This window comes from Bos indicus x Bos taurus, chromosome 11 (genome assembly GCF_003369695.1).
Source record: "Bos indicus x Bos taurus breed Angus x Brahman F1 hybrid chromosome 11, Bos_hybrid_MaternalHap_v2.0, whole genome shotgun sequence".
Lineage (NCBI taxonomy): Eukaryota > Metazoa > Chordata > Mammalia > Artiodactyla > Bovidae > Bos > Bos indicus x Bos taurus.
This window is the reverse complement of record NC_040086.1, coordinates 37,042,983-37,058,619: the sequence shown is the minus strand read 5'-3', so window position 1 is coordinate 37,058,619 and position 15,637 is coordinate 37,042,983. Positions and strand designations below refer to the sequence as shown.

The 15,637-nt window shown below is 48.1% G+C and overlaps 1 protein-coding gene across 6 annotated transcripts in view; it reads right to left on the bottom strand.

Annotated features, from left to right (window-relative positions):
- The window catches only part of SPTBN1 (spectrin beta, non-erythrocytic 1), a 211,195-nt gene that overhangs the window by 14,947 nt on the left and 180,611 nt on the right, over positions 1 to 15,637 (bottom strand). For all 6 annotated transcript variants that reach the window (XM_027555290.1, XM_027555291.1, XM_027555292.1 and 3 more), the window contains 9 exons: positions 11,733 to 11,879; positions 10,648 to 10,911; positions 8,955 to 9,179; positions 8,249 to 8,338; positions 7,818 to 8,096; positions 7,056 to 7,186; positions 5,433 to 5,637; positions 4,714 to 5,088; positions 549 to 793 (listed from right to left, as the gene is read on the bottom strand). In XM_027555290.1, the coding sequence (XP_027411091.1) occupies positions 549 to 793; positions 4,714 to 5,088; positions 5,433 to 5,637; positions 7,056 to 7,186; positions 7,818 to 8,096; positions 8,249 to 8,338; positions 8,955 to 9,179; positions 10,648 to 10,911; positions 11,733 to 11,879 (1,961 nt within the window). The remainder of the gene's footprint in view (positions 1 to 548; positions 794 to 4,713; positions 5,089 to 5,432; positions 5,638 to 7,055; positions 7,187 to 7,817; positions 8,097 to 8,248; positions 8,339 to 8,954; positions 9,180 to 10,647; positions 10,912 to 11,732; positions 11,880 to 15,637) is intronic.

Genomic DNA, 15,637 nt, shown 5'->3' with positions numbered 1-15,637 from the left:
AGTCCCTTTCTCAATTATGGTGGGGGCTGGAGCCAGCAGGAGTGAACGGGAGGTTGTGGGCATGCCTGCCTGTTCACCTACAAGTTTCTTTTCACTGCTCTGCATGAAACACGGCCAAAGAGAAGATATAGGACAAATACTAAATACAAATCCCAGGACCCCATTAGAGCAGACGTGGAGGGTCAGAGGTACCTTTAGTAATGTGCATAAGAAAGGACAGAGTATTCTTTTAACCTAACAGACACAGAAAAGCCATCTTGTTCCAGGGGTAACATTCACTAATCAGACCCGAGATCCATGGCTGCTGTGAGGCATGAGGCCCACAGACGAGGGTAGGAGGGCCTGGGTGAGCGTGGACCCTGGGGACAGGGTAGGGGAGGACCAGGGAGGGCTCCACAGGGCTCCTGATGACACTGGACGCCTCCTTCCCGGACAACTGTGTGCAGAGTGAAACAGCGGTGCCCCACTCGCCCCCAGGCCCTTTCCCGCCCTCCTCTGGACAGGAAGCTCTGGGGCAAGGTCCTGGTCAGGGAGGCAGGCAGCGTTACCGGGGCTTCTCCTGGGCTTCGATCTGCCGGATGACATCCTCCATCCACAGCATGAGGTCGCGCACCATGCTGAAGAAGCGGAACTTGTCTCCCGTGTCCACCAGCCGTACCCTGCGGCCTTCGCAGGCGTCTAGCAGGGCCTTCCAGGCTTCCAGCACCTCGTTTTCCCGTTTTTGGATGTCGTCGGCCTTGTCGCCCGCGTAGGCTGCCTGGAGGCGGGCCGCGTCTTCCTGCAGCTGCCGCACCTGTGGAGCCGCCGGGAGGTGAGCCGGGCCAGAGCTGGGCCTCTGTGCTACCACCCCCACTGCCCGTTCCCTCTGCACACTGTCCCCGGCCAGTGATGGAGCCCTGGTCAGGAAAGGTCCTTGGAGGTGGCCCGGCGGGTGAAGCTGGTACAGAAACACACGGTACGCCTTCACATACCAAAAATAAATACCTAATTTGCTCCTGCATGGTATAGAAGGTGTTCCTTATCACAAATGAGAAAAACTGCCAAGAACAACTCATTTTGAAAACGCCTTTTCCATTGCTACGTGATGTTGCTGCTGGAAACAGTACATACATATCACCTGTAAGAGCTCCCACAACAGATTATTCCAACTTGAAAAACAAAAATGCCACATTCAACATAGTTGGAAAAAATAAAAACTGATGCCAAAGATAAAATCTTAACAGCCAAATTTCAACAAAAAGCTTTGGGGAACAAGGATGAAAATAAGTCTTATGAGAAGATGCTACATGGAGATACTGTAATTTGTCATCTCTCATTTGGCAAAAATGGAAGCTTCGTGATGTCTATGCCAGTGAGCTGACTCACCACTGCTGGTACAAACAGCTTACAGCTTCTACAGAAGGCACAGGCAGTACCCACCGGAACCACAAACGTGTGTGCCTTTTGATTTTATGATTCCACTTGGCGGAGTTTATCCTACATATACTTTTACACTTTTAGGAAATGATATACATGTAAGGTTATTTATTGTCACAGTGCCTGTAATTATGTCAACAGTAATTATATAATTCAAATTCTTATTGAGAAGGTCCTTAACTTGTAAATGTGTATGAGTGCATCTGATTTATTTTGATTATCGAGGATGGTCATCCAACAGTGTCTGCAAATGTGGCAAACAGGCTCCCAGGCAGGCACGATAAAGACAGGGGACAGGCTCTAGGAAAAGGGCTCCAAGATGACGGGGCTATGCAGAAAAAGCAAAGCATACAGAGTGTACAGAATATCAACTTTCTGTGCAAAAAGGGGAAAAAACAAGAAGAGGCTTTCATGTTTTTGGTGGGGGTGATAGGGATGGGTGGAGGGAGGATACATCCTTACGAGAGAAACTCCTAACCACAGCTTATCTGTTATCCAAAAATTACCCTCTGTTATGTTTTACATAAAGTACATAATAGTAATGCCATATATGTGATTTGATTTCCATATCCTAAGAGACTTCTGTAAGTATTCTGCAATTATGGCTCAGGTATACACTCAAATGACAATAAGCAAGTTCCTAGGAAACTGTTTGAATAGTGTCCTGTGTGTGTGTGCATATGTGTGTTCGTGTTCAGTCATGTCCGACTCTTTGTGACCCCATGGACTATAGCCTGCCAGGCTCCTCTGTCCACAGGATTCTCCTGATAAGAATACTGGAATGGGTCCTTTTCCAAGGGATCTTTCCCACTCAGGACTGAAGCCCTATCTTGCATCTCCCATACTGGCAGACAAATTCTTTACTACTAGTGCCACCCGGGAAGCCCAGTCTCCTGTGTGGCTAACCTATCTTTCCAAATAAGTAAAGAAAAAACCAAAAACAACCTTTTCCTATGCCTCTACTTGTTTTTAATTTGTTCTCACAACAAGAAAACAAGATGGACGGGGACAGCAACAGTAGGATGTGCACGAGAACGAACTACTGTCTGAGAAGTCCCTGCAGAGCATCACTGAGCTCCCTCAGTCCTCTGCTCCCCGCAGAATGGAGGATGATGGCGGTCAGCTGGCCTCAAACTCTGCCAGCTTCTGGAGTCCACCCACAAGCCCTCCCTTACGCTCTGGTTCTGCTGTTAGTGCATGAGGGGTGGGGCACACACACTTCTGTGGCTGAAATGGCCTAGCCCATTGGGTACGGAGAGGTGTACACCATCAGGCTTGACAGCAGATTCCTGCCCTGGGTATTCCTGGACTCGCAGTGGGCTCCCTCATCTTTCTGAGCCTCACATGGTGAAGGAATTCAATGAAACAGTGAGAGCAACTCCCCATTTCTGGAGTCTCTTGAAGTTCTAAATGATTTTATAGGTGCAGAGGAAAGACCTGCTGCTAGTAAGCCTTCTAGGTACTGTGGAAGTTCTCTGAAGCTTTTTAGAAATGGTAACAATAATTAAAGAACATTCATTCCGGGAGTTAGTGAAGGACAGGGAAGCCTGGCATGCTGTGGTCCACAGGCTCACAAAGAGTTGGATACAACTGAGCGACTAAACAACAACAAATAGAGTTCTTGCTATGGCGTATGCTCTGTACACGCTGTAATCGTTAAAAGCATTATGGAACTCAAGGTTAGAAAGGAAAATTAAACTCCCAGAGATAGTGAGATAAGCTCAATTCAGGCCTGGGTCTCACCTTCTCTAGTGGCCTCGCTCCAAGCGCACAACAGATCAGACTGCATTCAGGATCCTGACATGCTCACATGGTAACTCCAGGACCTTTTATGGGAAGCTGATGAACTTTTGAACAGGGAGACTGCCAGCTCTGAAGGAAAGACTAGCAACCCTCACACTGCATGGTGGGCTCTTTTAAATTCTGCCTGATGCAGACCCTCAGCCACTCCACATATTTCTTTTAAATATTCCCCCCACATTTTCCACCTCTTTGATGGACATGGTGAAGCCACTTAATCTGAGTGGAGCTGTGCCTGTGACCTACATTTCCTTCTATAAGGAGCAGATTAAGGGGAAGAGAATGGCAGTAAAGGCGTTCCCTCCATAGAGCAACCCTCAGAGCACACCAAAGGAGGCAGACACACTAGGTTTCAGGGGCTGGCAGAACCCAGGCTGCCTGTTTGTGCCAAGATTTGTTGGCACACAGACACGCCCTCCATTTTCAGATTGTCCATGGCTGCTTTATGCTAGAATGGCAGAGCAGAGTAGTTGTAATGGACTGTATCTCCCACAAAGGCCAAAAATATGGACCATCTGGGCTTCTACAGAAGTCTGCTGAGCCCTGTACTAGATCACTGATGTGCTTCTGAAAGACAAAAACAAATCCTCTGATGTCCTCAGGGCTGATATCTTTAATAAAACAGACTTCTCTAAGATCATGAAATTTAAGGGAAAAAAACAGATACAATTTATTTTTCATCTAACAGATATAAGACTGAGCAGGAAACTGCAGAAATGAGTATATGAACTAGAAAGTGACTACACTACAGATCCTTGCTGTTATATTGTTACCACTTTATCAGAAATCTTTTAAACAAAGCCTGAGTGTTAACCACTCTATGAGAGGGGAAAGGGCCAGGCACACTAAAACGTTAGAATCTTGTTTTCTCTATTCTCCAATACATAACTCAGACTCTGGTTGATGCAAAACAACAAGGTATCATTTTGGAAATTATTGTGAATGGATGTGCTCAGTCGTGTCCGACTCTTTGTGACCCTATGGACTGTAGCCTGCCAGGCTCTTCAGTTCGTGGAATTTTCCAGGCAAGAACACTGGAGGGGGTTGCCATGCCCTTCTCCAGGGAATCTTCTGATCCAGGGATTGAACCCATGTCTCCTATGTCTCCTGCACTGGCAGATGAGTTCTTTACCGCTAGCACCACCTGGGAAGCTGACTCTGGATGGACATGCCAACAGAATTCAAATTTTTGTTGAGAAGGTCCATAACCTGTAAATGTGTGTGCACATCTGGTTTACTATCTTAATCATGGAGGATGGATATCCGACAGTGTCTGCAAATGGGACAGAGAGCACTATGGCCTGGTAAGTTCTCCTAAATGGAGCATTACAATAATGGCTAACGTGTGTGTGTGTGTGCACACGCATGTGCACTTAATTTGGGCCGTTCTCCGAGGCATGCTTGAGAAGCCAAGGAGGGAGGGAGATGTTGAGAGGGGCACAAAGACACTGTATGGAAAGAGAACCTCCCCCCGGCCCAGGGTGGCACCCCGCCTACCTGGGTGCCCAGGGCCTGGATGTCGTGCTCAAAGGTGGTGTGCATTCTCTGTAACGTCTCCACTGTGTTCTGATCTCTCCCGAGCTCCTCGGGGAGTTTCTTGTGTTTGTCCTGGATGCGCCCAAAGATCTCCTTGGCGTCGTGGTAAAACTTGTGCAGTTCATAGGAGGCAGCGAGGATCTGTGTTCTGGTGTCAATGAGCTCCAGGAGGTCGGCCCAGGCCTCGTTGAGCCCATCCTTCCACTCAGCAATAGTAGCGGCATCTGAATGTCCGGAGTTGATGAGCTCGTCTGCCATGTGGTTGACTGTGTCCACGCGTTCCTGCCCAATGTTCCCCGTGTCCCGGGCGAACTCTCGGAATCGCTCTTGGAGCATCTGAAATGGGGATGGGCATAAAGAAACCAGAGAGACCACTATGAACACATCATTTACTGATCACTTGAACACCTTTGGAAAAAAACACCTGACTTAACAGATGTCAGATCCAAAGCCTCATGTCAATCAGGCTTCCTTCTCACACATGGCAGCAGAGAAAGGCACAGCTCCAACACAACAACTTCCAAGTTGCTTGATGATAAAAGTGCCCAGCTGAAATGAAACCCCATGACCTCTGACTCGAGTCTGGAGTGTTTCCTCTGCTCACAGACAGGGAACGAAAGGGGCCTTCCACAGCCCACTGTGTGCTGCACGCCCACCCGAGTTCTGCTTGTGTTACTTGCCGTGACGTGCTCGTAGTCCTGGCCCAGCTCATGCGACCCCGCGACCACCTCCCTCTCGGCAATCCACTGCTCCAGGTCGTCCACCTCGCGGTTGAGCTGGAACAGCCGGTGTCTCTCGTCCAGCTTGCCCCGCCTCTCTTCGGCCAGGTCCTTGAGGCCTGCATACAGCTTGTCCACCTTGGACTGCCGCATACTGATACGTTCACTGAGGGGTGTGAGACGGGGTGAGATGGGGGCGGACCTTAAATGCCATATTTTCTTCAGGGAGACAGCAAATGAGGGCAAATACCAGGAGGGCACATTATACAAAGTTTCTCAAAGGAATCTGAAGGTTAACTCAGTTAGCCCAAAATAAAAGTCAACTTTGACCTCAACTTCAGGTAACAGAACACCAACATGTAACAAAACACAGTCATTAAGGACAAAGGCCACCCTGACTGTGATGATGGAGGGTGGGGAGAGAAATCAAAATGCTCTGCACTGATGGCTCTGAATGTCAGGATTTCCTTTGACGTTAAAAAATTATTAGCCTAGGATGCAGGAGCCGTCCTCTGTTCTCACGGGCTACATTGCCAAAGGGACAGAAGACATCCCCGTTTGCATGCATTTGACCTTCTCTGGGCTGTACGCTCTTCCCTGCCAGGAAGGCGGGCCCTGCTGCTCCCATTTCCTGGGTCCTGGGGGAGCAGCATCCACCCCGCCACCCTGCTTCTAACTTCTCTCAAGGACAGCCTTCCAGCAGGTAAGTGGTCAGACAAGGACTCATTGATGCCCAGCCTTGGCGATGAGGAAGGCCACCTTCCTGAAAGAGCCTCATCCCAAGACAGCCAAGGACCTCACCTCCAACTTGCCTTGGTTAATGCCCAAAGCCAATCCCTGTCTGTCTGAGACACAAAAGGCAGTTCCAGAGAAAGCCTAAAATGGCTACCACTGCAGTGAGTGTGTCAGTCTGGTACGTAACAGGGCAGGGTGCCACACACTCTTTTTTCTTATTCCTGAGGCATTATCAAGACTCAAAGTATAAGAGTTAAGAGTGGCATCATTTTGTTCTCTTGGAAGCTCTTTTATTTCACAAGTCCACGTATCCCTATCCATTGCTCTACTATGCGATTCCTGGTGGCTTACATGGTAAAGAATCTGCCTGTAATGCAGGAGACCTGGGTTCAATCCCTGGGCTGGGAAGATCCCCTGGAGAAGGGAATGTCAACCCACTCCAGTATTCTTGCCTGGAGAATCCCATGAAGCCTGGCTGGCTATAGTCCATGAGGTTGCAAAGAGTCAAACATGACTGAGCAACTAAGAGCATACACACACCGCTCTACTACAACACTTCCCCAAAATGGATGACTTTCTAAACCCAAGCGTAGGTGCTCCTATCACCCTGTATACCCACGCAAATCCATCTGCACTCCTGACTCACAACACCAATAATCTCTCAATAGGGCTTGGCCAGCAGGAGACAGTTAACCCGTGAGAGCAAGCACCTATCACATAACAGCCCACCCTTTCTGCTCAGCACAGGCCTATTGGGTCTGTTTTAAAAATCTTCCCAAAGACTCAAGCAGGAGGCCCTGACCAGGAGGAACTGCCAGGCCAGTCTCACGTTCATGAAGTGGCACGCACCTTTCAGGATGGCTGTCGGCCACCAGGGCCCGGCTGGTCTTGGAGAGCTGGTGCACCGTCTCCGCATAGTCCTCCACAGCTTGTTCCAGAATCTGGTGCTTCTTCAACATGGAGACGGCACTCTGCTCATCCTGTACAGACAGGGGACCGTCACACCCACAGCCGCCCCCCACCCCCAAATCCAAGCTACCTGAAAGCGGGACCGGCTGACTGCACAGCACAGGGGAGCAGGAGGAGGACTTGGTAGAGAGAAAAAAAGCCCCAAGTGCGATATGGGCAGCGGAATACGGAGCATCTCAGGGGTGGCAAGGCGGACTGGGCTGCAGGAGCCTCTGAAAGATGGCCATGAGGGTGGTGCAGTGACGAGGACCCTGAGATATATGAGGCGAAGCCCAGGAAAACCAAGTGTGTCTTGGCTGGAAAAACTCTCCACATCTAACAGATGTAGATGATAGCATTCTGGTTGGAGTACTTTCAAGTACTTTTAAACTGTCTCAAAAGCATCTAGTATATTGTAAAAGACAATCTTTGGCAAATTTCTGTTTAAAAAAGGGGAGAGCAGATAAATACCATGATTCAGAAAAGAAAATTCTGTACCAAGGGGCAAATAGCCAGGTTCCAGTCACTTATGTCCACCACGCTGCCCCCGTAAACAAGGCAACAATCAGACATTGCACGAGGATGCCACCCCCAGCAGCACAAGCTTCAGGTCTGAGTCAGAGGCTCCCCGGGCATAGGGACAGGCTCAGCCTCTTTCCTCACCTTGGCCTTCTCCTCGGACATCATGTACAGCTCCTGCTCGCTCATCCACGCCTCAGCCTCAGCCGCGTCGAAGTAGTACTGCTGGGCCCTGTGCGCCTCCTCCAGCCGCCGGTGCCGCTTCTCCGTCTCCTCGATGAGGAGGCCCCACAGCTGCTTCAGGTCAGCCAGTCTCTGCCGGATGGCCTCGGCGTTGAGGCTGCTGTCAGTGATGATGTTCTGGCTCCTCTCAAAGATGTCATCGATGCGAGGCTGGTGCCCCTGGATCTCCTTCTGGAGGGTCTGTTCGATTGGGGAATACACACCCAAAGCTCACTGAGCCACAGCAGCACGCTGCTTGTGCCAGGCCCTGAGGCCGAGGAGAACCTGCCTGTCCTCTGAGCTCCCCTTTCTCTGCCTCCTACCGTGGAGCTCGCCCCAGCAGACACGCTTACCTGATTTTTCTTTATTAACAACTGCACAGTCTGGAGGTTGTGGCCGTGATCCGTGGAGGTCGCCAAAGGCATCCTCTCTCCAACCCACAACTGGAAGGAATTGTAAACAGGTGGTCAGGGCCACTCAAAAGGAACAAATATTTGATGCAGACAAGGGCAGGAGGGGAGAGCAAGGAGGCCAGTATGGGAGAGGAAGCCTGTTCAACCCTAGTGGGGGATGAACAACAAGACCCTAAAGTGCAACCCAGGGAACTACATTCAATGTCCTGTGACAAACCATAAAGGGAAAGAATATATGTATCTGTAAGTCAGTCACTTTGCTGTACAGCAGAAATACAACATTGTAAATCAATTATACTTTAATAAGAATTCTTTAAAAAAGAAGAAATAAACAACTACCCCACTGGGAGGGGCGGCCCAGGGAGCCTGCCCTTCTCCAATGAAGGGTACAGGCTAGTCTTCCAGACCTTACTTTTATCCACAATGCCAGACTCTCCAGGAATCCCTATTATTTGTTGTTAAAACGATTGTTCTGGGGCATTAAAGCCCTCAATTTATCCTTAGAAAACTAGACAGAAATCCGGAGGTGTATTTTGTGTGGACACAGTGCAGGACTGTGACAACTCAGCCCACCCAGGGACTGAGGCAGGCCAGGTACGGCAGTGGGAACCCGGGATGCAGGTCAGCCATGCGAGGAGGCACTCACGATCTCGTCCTCCACGTCCCGGTTGAACTGATGGATCTCCTTGGAGGCCAGCAGGTTCTGCTTCCTCTCGTTGAGGGGCTCCAGCAGCTCCATGAACTTGGTCTGCACGGTGAGGCGCTTGCTGTCCACCTCGTCCGTGCTCTTCCCCTCCTGGCTCAGGGCCTGCGCCTGGCTCTGGAGCTCTTCTATCTCCTTCTTCCGCACCTCCATCTGATTCTCCAGCATCTGAAGATGGAAGACACACCCACCTTCATACCCGAGACAAAGGAAACACAGTGATTTTACATGCTCCCCTTTGGCACTGACCAAAACAGAAGACTTGGGAATATTAACTGATACAGTGGAGAGCCCAAGAAATGGCTCTGCATGGCTAGCAAGCCAGAAACTAGTGCTCTACTTTGTCAGCTGATTTTTCCAAAAAACAAAACAAAAACCTCCCTTTCTAAGGATTTTTAAACTTGGGAGCAATAGTCAAGTTTATCTAGGAACTTCAGAGGCAAATGACAGGGGAAATAATTAATTATGGGGAAAGGATGGTCTCCATCTGCCTGTTCAGAAGTCACAGAGACACTGAAAGCCAGCTTAATCACCAGGAAGGAGTCAGGTCTTCAGTTTCCAGTTCTTTTAGGCCAGAAGGATAGCTAACGTTAACCATCTCCTCTCAATTGCTTTAATCAGAAAACTGATTCTTTTTTTAAAAAATACTCGATAGCAGCTGAAGACAGCCTAACTGCTGTCTTACATGAGGGAAAAGGGCGAAAGCATAGCAGAGGTGTCTTGCCCAGGAAACACAACCCTGGGAAGACCACACTGCTCTCCCCAGAGACAAGGGGCTGGCAAATACACTGACTGCTCTCTTAGCTAGGGGAGCACTTGGCCACACACTGCAAACTCGGCCTGGGGAGCTCCTGAAAGATACTACCACCAACCTGCTTGCTTAATCTTATCACAGCTATTTCCTCTCATCAATGTAAATTCATTTGCTCTTAGAAGGACTCTGCTGCTGCTGCAAAGTCACTTTAGTCGTGTTCGACTGTGCAACGCCACAGACAGCAGCCTACCAGGCTCCGCCATCCCTGGGATTCTCCAGGCAAGAACACTCGAGTGGGTTGCCATTTCCTTCTCCAGTGCATGAAGGTGAAAAGTGAAAGTGAAGTCGCTCAGTCATGTCTGACTCTTAGCGACCCCATGGACTGCCTACCAGGCTCCTCCATCCATGGGATTTTCCAGGCAAGAGTACTGGAGTCGGGTGCCATTGCCTTCTCTGAGAAGGACTCTATTGTTATCCAAAAACCCCAAATTTCGCTTATTATCTAGAAGTGCCCTGAACCACTCAGATAACTATCACATATTTAGACATTATACAATGAGGATGCAAACATGGTAACTTTTCTTCAAGTAAACTGTGGAACTAGATGAAGTGAACATTCACCATACTGCTAAGTGGTGATACCATCTATCAACTAAGATGATAATGAAAATATACTCCCATGCATGGACCCCAGTACTCCTATGGTGTCTTTCCAAATTGATTCTGGAAATGTCCCCTGATGCCACCACCAGAGCCCACTGTGCTGGGTGTGTTAAAATCCCTTCACACTCCAAGCGAATGTCTGAGGACATGGTGGGCGAGTTGAGACCAGCAGGACCACAGCGGGGAAACAGCCTGTGGTGCGCCAGCCCAGGCACTTGCCTGCTGCTTTTTCAGAAGGATGTTGACGCTGGTGAGGTCTTTGCCATAGTCGTCAGACTGAATCTGACTCTCCAGGCCATGCAGCCATTTGTCCAGATCTGCACAGCTCTGGGTGAAGAGTTCGGCTTTGTTCGCATCGAAGAGCCGCTGGGCCTTGGTCTGTGTGGTGGATTCAAGGACTTCCCACATTTTATGTAAACCTGTGAGTTTTTCCTTCACCACGGCTTCTGTCTCTGGCTTTTCTGAAATGAGCTGCATTCCCTCCTGGAAAACACACATAAATACAGTTTGCAGAACAGGTGTCACTGTGAAAAACAAGCCTGACATATTTGAATTATGAGTTACCTATTCACTCAACACACACATTTGCACACACAAACAAGTCATTCTATATGGAATTACTGCTCGACAAAATCAGTGATGGCCTGACTGGTTTTCACAGGCATGGAGCAGCAAGTGATGGTTGGGGCTCTGGGATACTTATTGCCAGTAACCTAAAACTTCATCCCTTCCACATCATCCCAAGAGACTTTAACACTTAAACTGTTAAGATTTTGAAACAATATAGTATATGAAGGAAGAGAAGGGAGGGTGGGGAATGTCACATTCATGTTCAGTTACACAGCAGAGAATCTTGCTGTGCCAAAACAATACAGTTTAAATTATTAAAATGAGAAATTTAAAATACATAATATTTCTAAGTTCTGTGGATCCACTCAGTGTCTGTCACAGTCCAGCACACATAATATGATCAACAGAGTGAGGATGCTGCCCCAGGGGCTGGCAGTCTATCAAGTGCAACAGAGGAGACACACAACAGAAACTCAACTCCTAGGATTCTTTACAAGATAAGGCAGGCATTTTGTGCCACCTGGTTGCGTTTCTGTTTGTCTCCTTTCTTGCTGGCTTGAAGGTGGAGTTGGGAGGTGAAAAGTGGGACTGCTCCTGGCTGTGTAACTCCGTATGTGGTCAAATAGGACTCAAATATGCTGGAAAACACGCTAAATACAAAGGAGCTCATTTCCACCCCGTTAGTTTTCTCACCACAGCCACACCGATGGAGCACCATCAATCCCTAGACTCACCTTCTCGATTTTGTCAAGCCATTCTTTGTTGGAAGCAAGTTCTGCCATAAAGGCTTGATGCTTCAACCATTTACTGTGCAGATTTCTGGCTTCATCGTAAGACATGTCCTGGGCTGTAAGCATCTTTTCATTGATCCAGAGAGACAGCTAGGAAAGAAAAAAATCAGGTTCAGAGACTGTGATCACAGACACCAGCCGTTTCTCTGCCTGAAAACAGCTGTTACGTTGTTAGGCGCAGCACCATGTTTCCACGTCGACAGACAACCAAACGTTCACTTTACAACTCTAACCCGTCTCAACAGCTATCTCCACTGTATGGGTGCTGTGCTTGAGACGTGCTCCAAACTATGCGTCTAACAATAAATCCAGAAGTGTAAAAAGCACAACAGCTATCTCCACTGTATGGGTGCTGTACTTGAGATTTGCTCCAAACTATGCATCTAACAATAAATCCAGAAGTGTAGAAAGCACGCTGAGCCAGCTTTCAAACTGTTTGGCACTCTTAACCAGCTTTCCCTCCAGACACTTGTGTTTAAAATTCTGTGCTAAGCAAGCTAAGTCACAACCTTCTTTCTTTTTCAAATACCCATGGCTAGCTATACCATGCTAAACAAGATTAACTGTCTCTACTACATTTGGTAATCTTTCTACTCTTTTAATTCTACTATAAAAGAAACCAAAGTGCCTACTCTTTCAACCCTCCCTCTTCTTCGCGGACATTATCTACGGGGATGACAAACAGCATGAGGAACTTGCTTGCTAAGAGGCAACCACGATGCCCTCTTAGCTCCCTTCATGTTTCAGTCACCTTCAAGTTTTCTTCTACAGCCTCTGTCTGTAGAAGACCAAGAACACTTCACAGGACTGACTAAGATCAAGAACACTTCACAGGACTGGATTCTGAGACCCAGCGTGTTTGCTTGGATCTGAACTCTGGGAAGCCTCTTCACAGACGCTGCTGGCCACTGACAGATCTGAACCTAGCCCAGGCCATGGACACATTCCGCTTGTTGGCTCTCATCTCAACTTGCCTGGCTCCTCACTGCCTGCCTGCAGTTGGCCACACCAGCGTCCTAATTCCTACCAGGAAGAGAGAGCTTCAGTTTGCCCAGTTGGAAGATACGCAAACGAACGCAGGGTCAGCCTGGAACCAGAAGCCAGTAAGTCTTCAGGGGCAGTGCCCTTCTTCCATGTGACCATAAGAAGCCACTCTTACACCAGCTGCTGCCATAACAAATCTGCACCCAAACTGTGTCATGGGCCCACCACCAAGGGTTTAGAAATGGTGTATAAACCCCTACACAACCAACCATTCTGAGGCCATTCCCTTGCACTTTGGGCAGCTGCTGGGAGAGGCTTCCCCATAAGAGGGCTCCCACAACACGAAGTCTGTTCTCTGGGAACCACGTCAAGGAGGGGGATGCAGGTCCCGGGAGGACCCCAGCTCTGCTTGTGGCTGAACCCCCAGGCACCCTCCCTACCCTTTTCAGGAGACCAACCACCATGTATGGGAGGGAGGGGGATCAAAAGCAAAAGTAGTGAGATTTTTGATGTCACTCTCTATTAAGGAAAAAACGGCAAGTCCTATAAAGCCCTTGGTAAGCAAGGACCATAGATTTGTTACACAACAACCAAGGCACTGAATTTCCTACTTTAAAAGAATCACCTACTTCCCTTCCAGTTATCTGAGTAGTTAAGGCCTGAAAGGCTAAGGCTATTCAATCTAAGGAGAAAAGATGTTAAGAGGAAAGCAAATGGAAAAACTTTACCCTGTATTCTGCACGTGCACACTAAACATAATAAATGGCAATGATCCAAAGTGCAAAGGACATCCACATATTTGCTCTATTCATAACCACCTACCCAAGAGAGATTAAAAGAAAAAGGAGCCACATAAAAATCAGAGGCTTATAAACAAATCTGCTCTTTGCTGAACACATCATCCTACAGATAAAGCAGCATGTGACACAGCACAATGAGACAGAGCTGTGGAACTTGCTAGTTCATCAGACCTCTACCAGCATTCTGGAATCAGACCCATAGTTATTACCCGTGGGCATTGACAAAGGTCATTTAAGAATATGCTCATTCTCTGCAGAATAGAACACTGTGCAGATTGGAAAAGGATAGGAACAAATGCTTTGATTACTGGATTAAGCTCAAAGCAAAGCGCTGAACCTGCTATGCCGGTGCCACCATGTTTAGTTATGTTGCCCTCCAGGGGAGGAAGAAATCAGTTTCAGAAAACAGGAGGTATGGAGACAAGGAATAGAATAGAAAAGCAGGACTTTTTAAATCACTCATTTTTCAGGGTATCATATTAAAATAACAACACAAAAAACATGATGCTCTTTGCATTGCCATCTATAACTGTGATTAGCTAGGCCCTGCTCATCCTCCCTCCATCCATGGGATTCTCCAGTACTCTTGCCTGGAAAATCCCATGGACAGAGGAGCCTGGCAGGCTGTAGTCCATGGGGTCGCTAAGAGTCGGACATGACTGAGCGACTTCACTTTCACTTTTCACTTTCATGCATTGGAGAAAGAAATGGCAACCCACTCCAGTGTTCTTGCCTGGAGAATCCCAGGGATGGGAGAGCCTGGCGGGCTGCCGTCTAGGGGGTCGCACAGAGTCGGACACGACTGAGGCAACTTAGCAGCAGCAGCAGCAGCAGCTCATCCTCCCTGCACTGCAGCAATGAATTCCCCACTCCGGGAAATATTTGTGGTAGGTGGCAACAATGGCAGAGCTTACAACCCAGCCTCCTCTAGCCTCCAACCAACCAGGAGGCGGGTGTGGCAAGGAGACCATCTGGATTTCCTAGACCTTGAACAGTACCAACAGCAAGCAGCAGCATTAAATCTGACTTCTGGGTGCTCTGTAAGTATCCACCAACACAGTAAGAAGTAGGTTTTCATATGTAGGGCTAGTCCACCCACAGACTCCTTCTCAGAGATTCTGGTTTAAAACGGGCGTATTTTAATGAGGCTAAATAATGGACAATTAATAAAGAAGAATATTCCTTAATAATAGTAGCACCCTTTGCTGGTACTTCTACACCAAGGGTTTTGAAGCCCCCAAACCTGACCTAAATTCTGTCACTTTGTAGAAACTACTGGGCTTCCCAGGTGGCTCAGACAGTAAGGAATCTGCATGTAATCCAGGAGACCCGGGTTTGACCCTTGGGTCAGGAAGACCCCTAGAGAAGGGAATGGCTACCTACTTCAGTAGTTCTGCTTGAAGAATTGAACCGACAGAGGAGCTGGGCGGGCTACAGTCCATAGGGTCACAAAGAGTTGGACACGACTGAGTGACTAACACTTTGACACATTTTGACAAATCTGACCTAAATTCAGTCTTTATTTGTAAACTATATATGCTGAGGTGGTACCCCCAGCAGATCCTATGGTTGTACTAACTTTTAACAAGGTTCAAGGAAAGAAAAAATAGATAAGCCAGGGAGACCTGACACAGCAGTCACAAAGAGACCTGCAAATCATCTCCAGGACGAAGAAGCCCGGCCAAAACCTCTGGGCACTCTTGGAGGGGCAATCACACAGGGCTGAGCCCTCTGGGTGTGCCTATCGGTCACTGGTGTGTGTTAGGGAGTAAATTCCTTATAACCAAGGACGCTCATCTGGAACAAGAATTAACAAAGATCTAAAGATCTACTGAAAACTATTTCCTGTGATTCTACTTGGAAGGACTACATCTTATCTACTTACTTTTCCCACATGTTTCTATTTATGAATCCACACGGATGTGAGTGGAAAATCAGAGGTTGGAAATTTCAATTGAGCCTCTCTCAAAGGTTCCTCTGTCCCCTCACTTCCTGCTTATTTCCTGGCATTCTTTTCCCTAAATTCAGTCCAGATTTCACCATGCTCAGGTCAATGGATTTCAT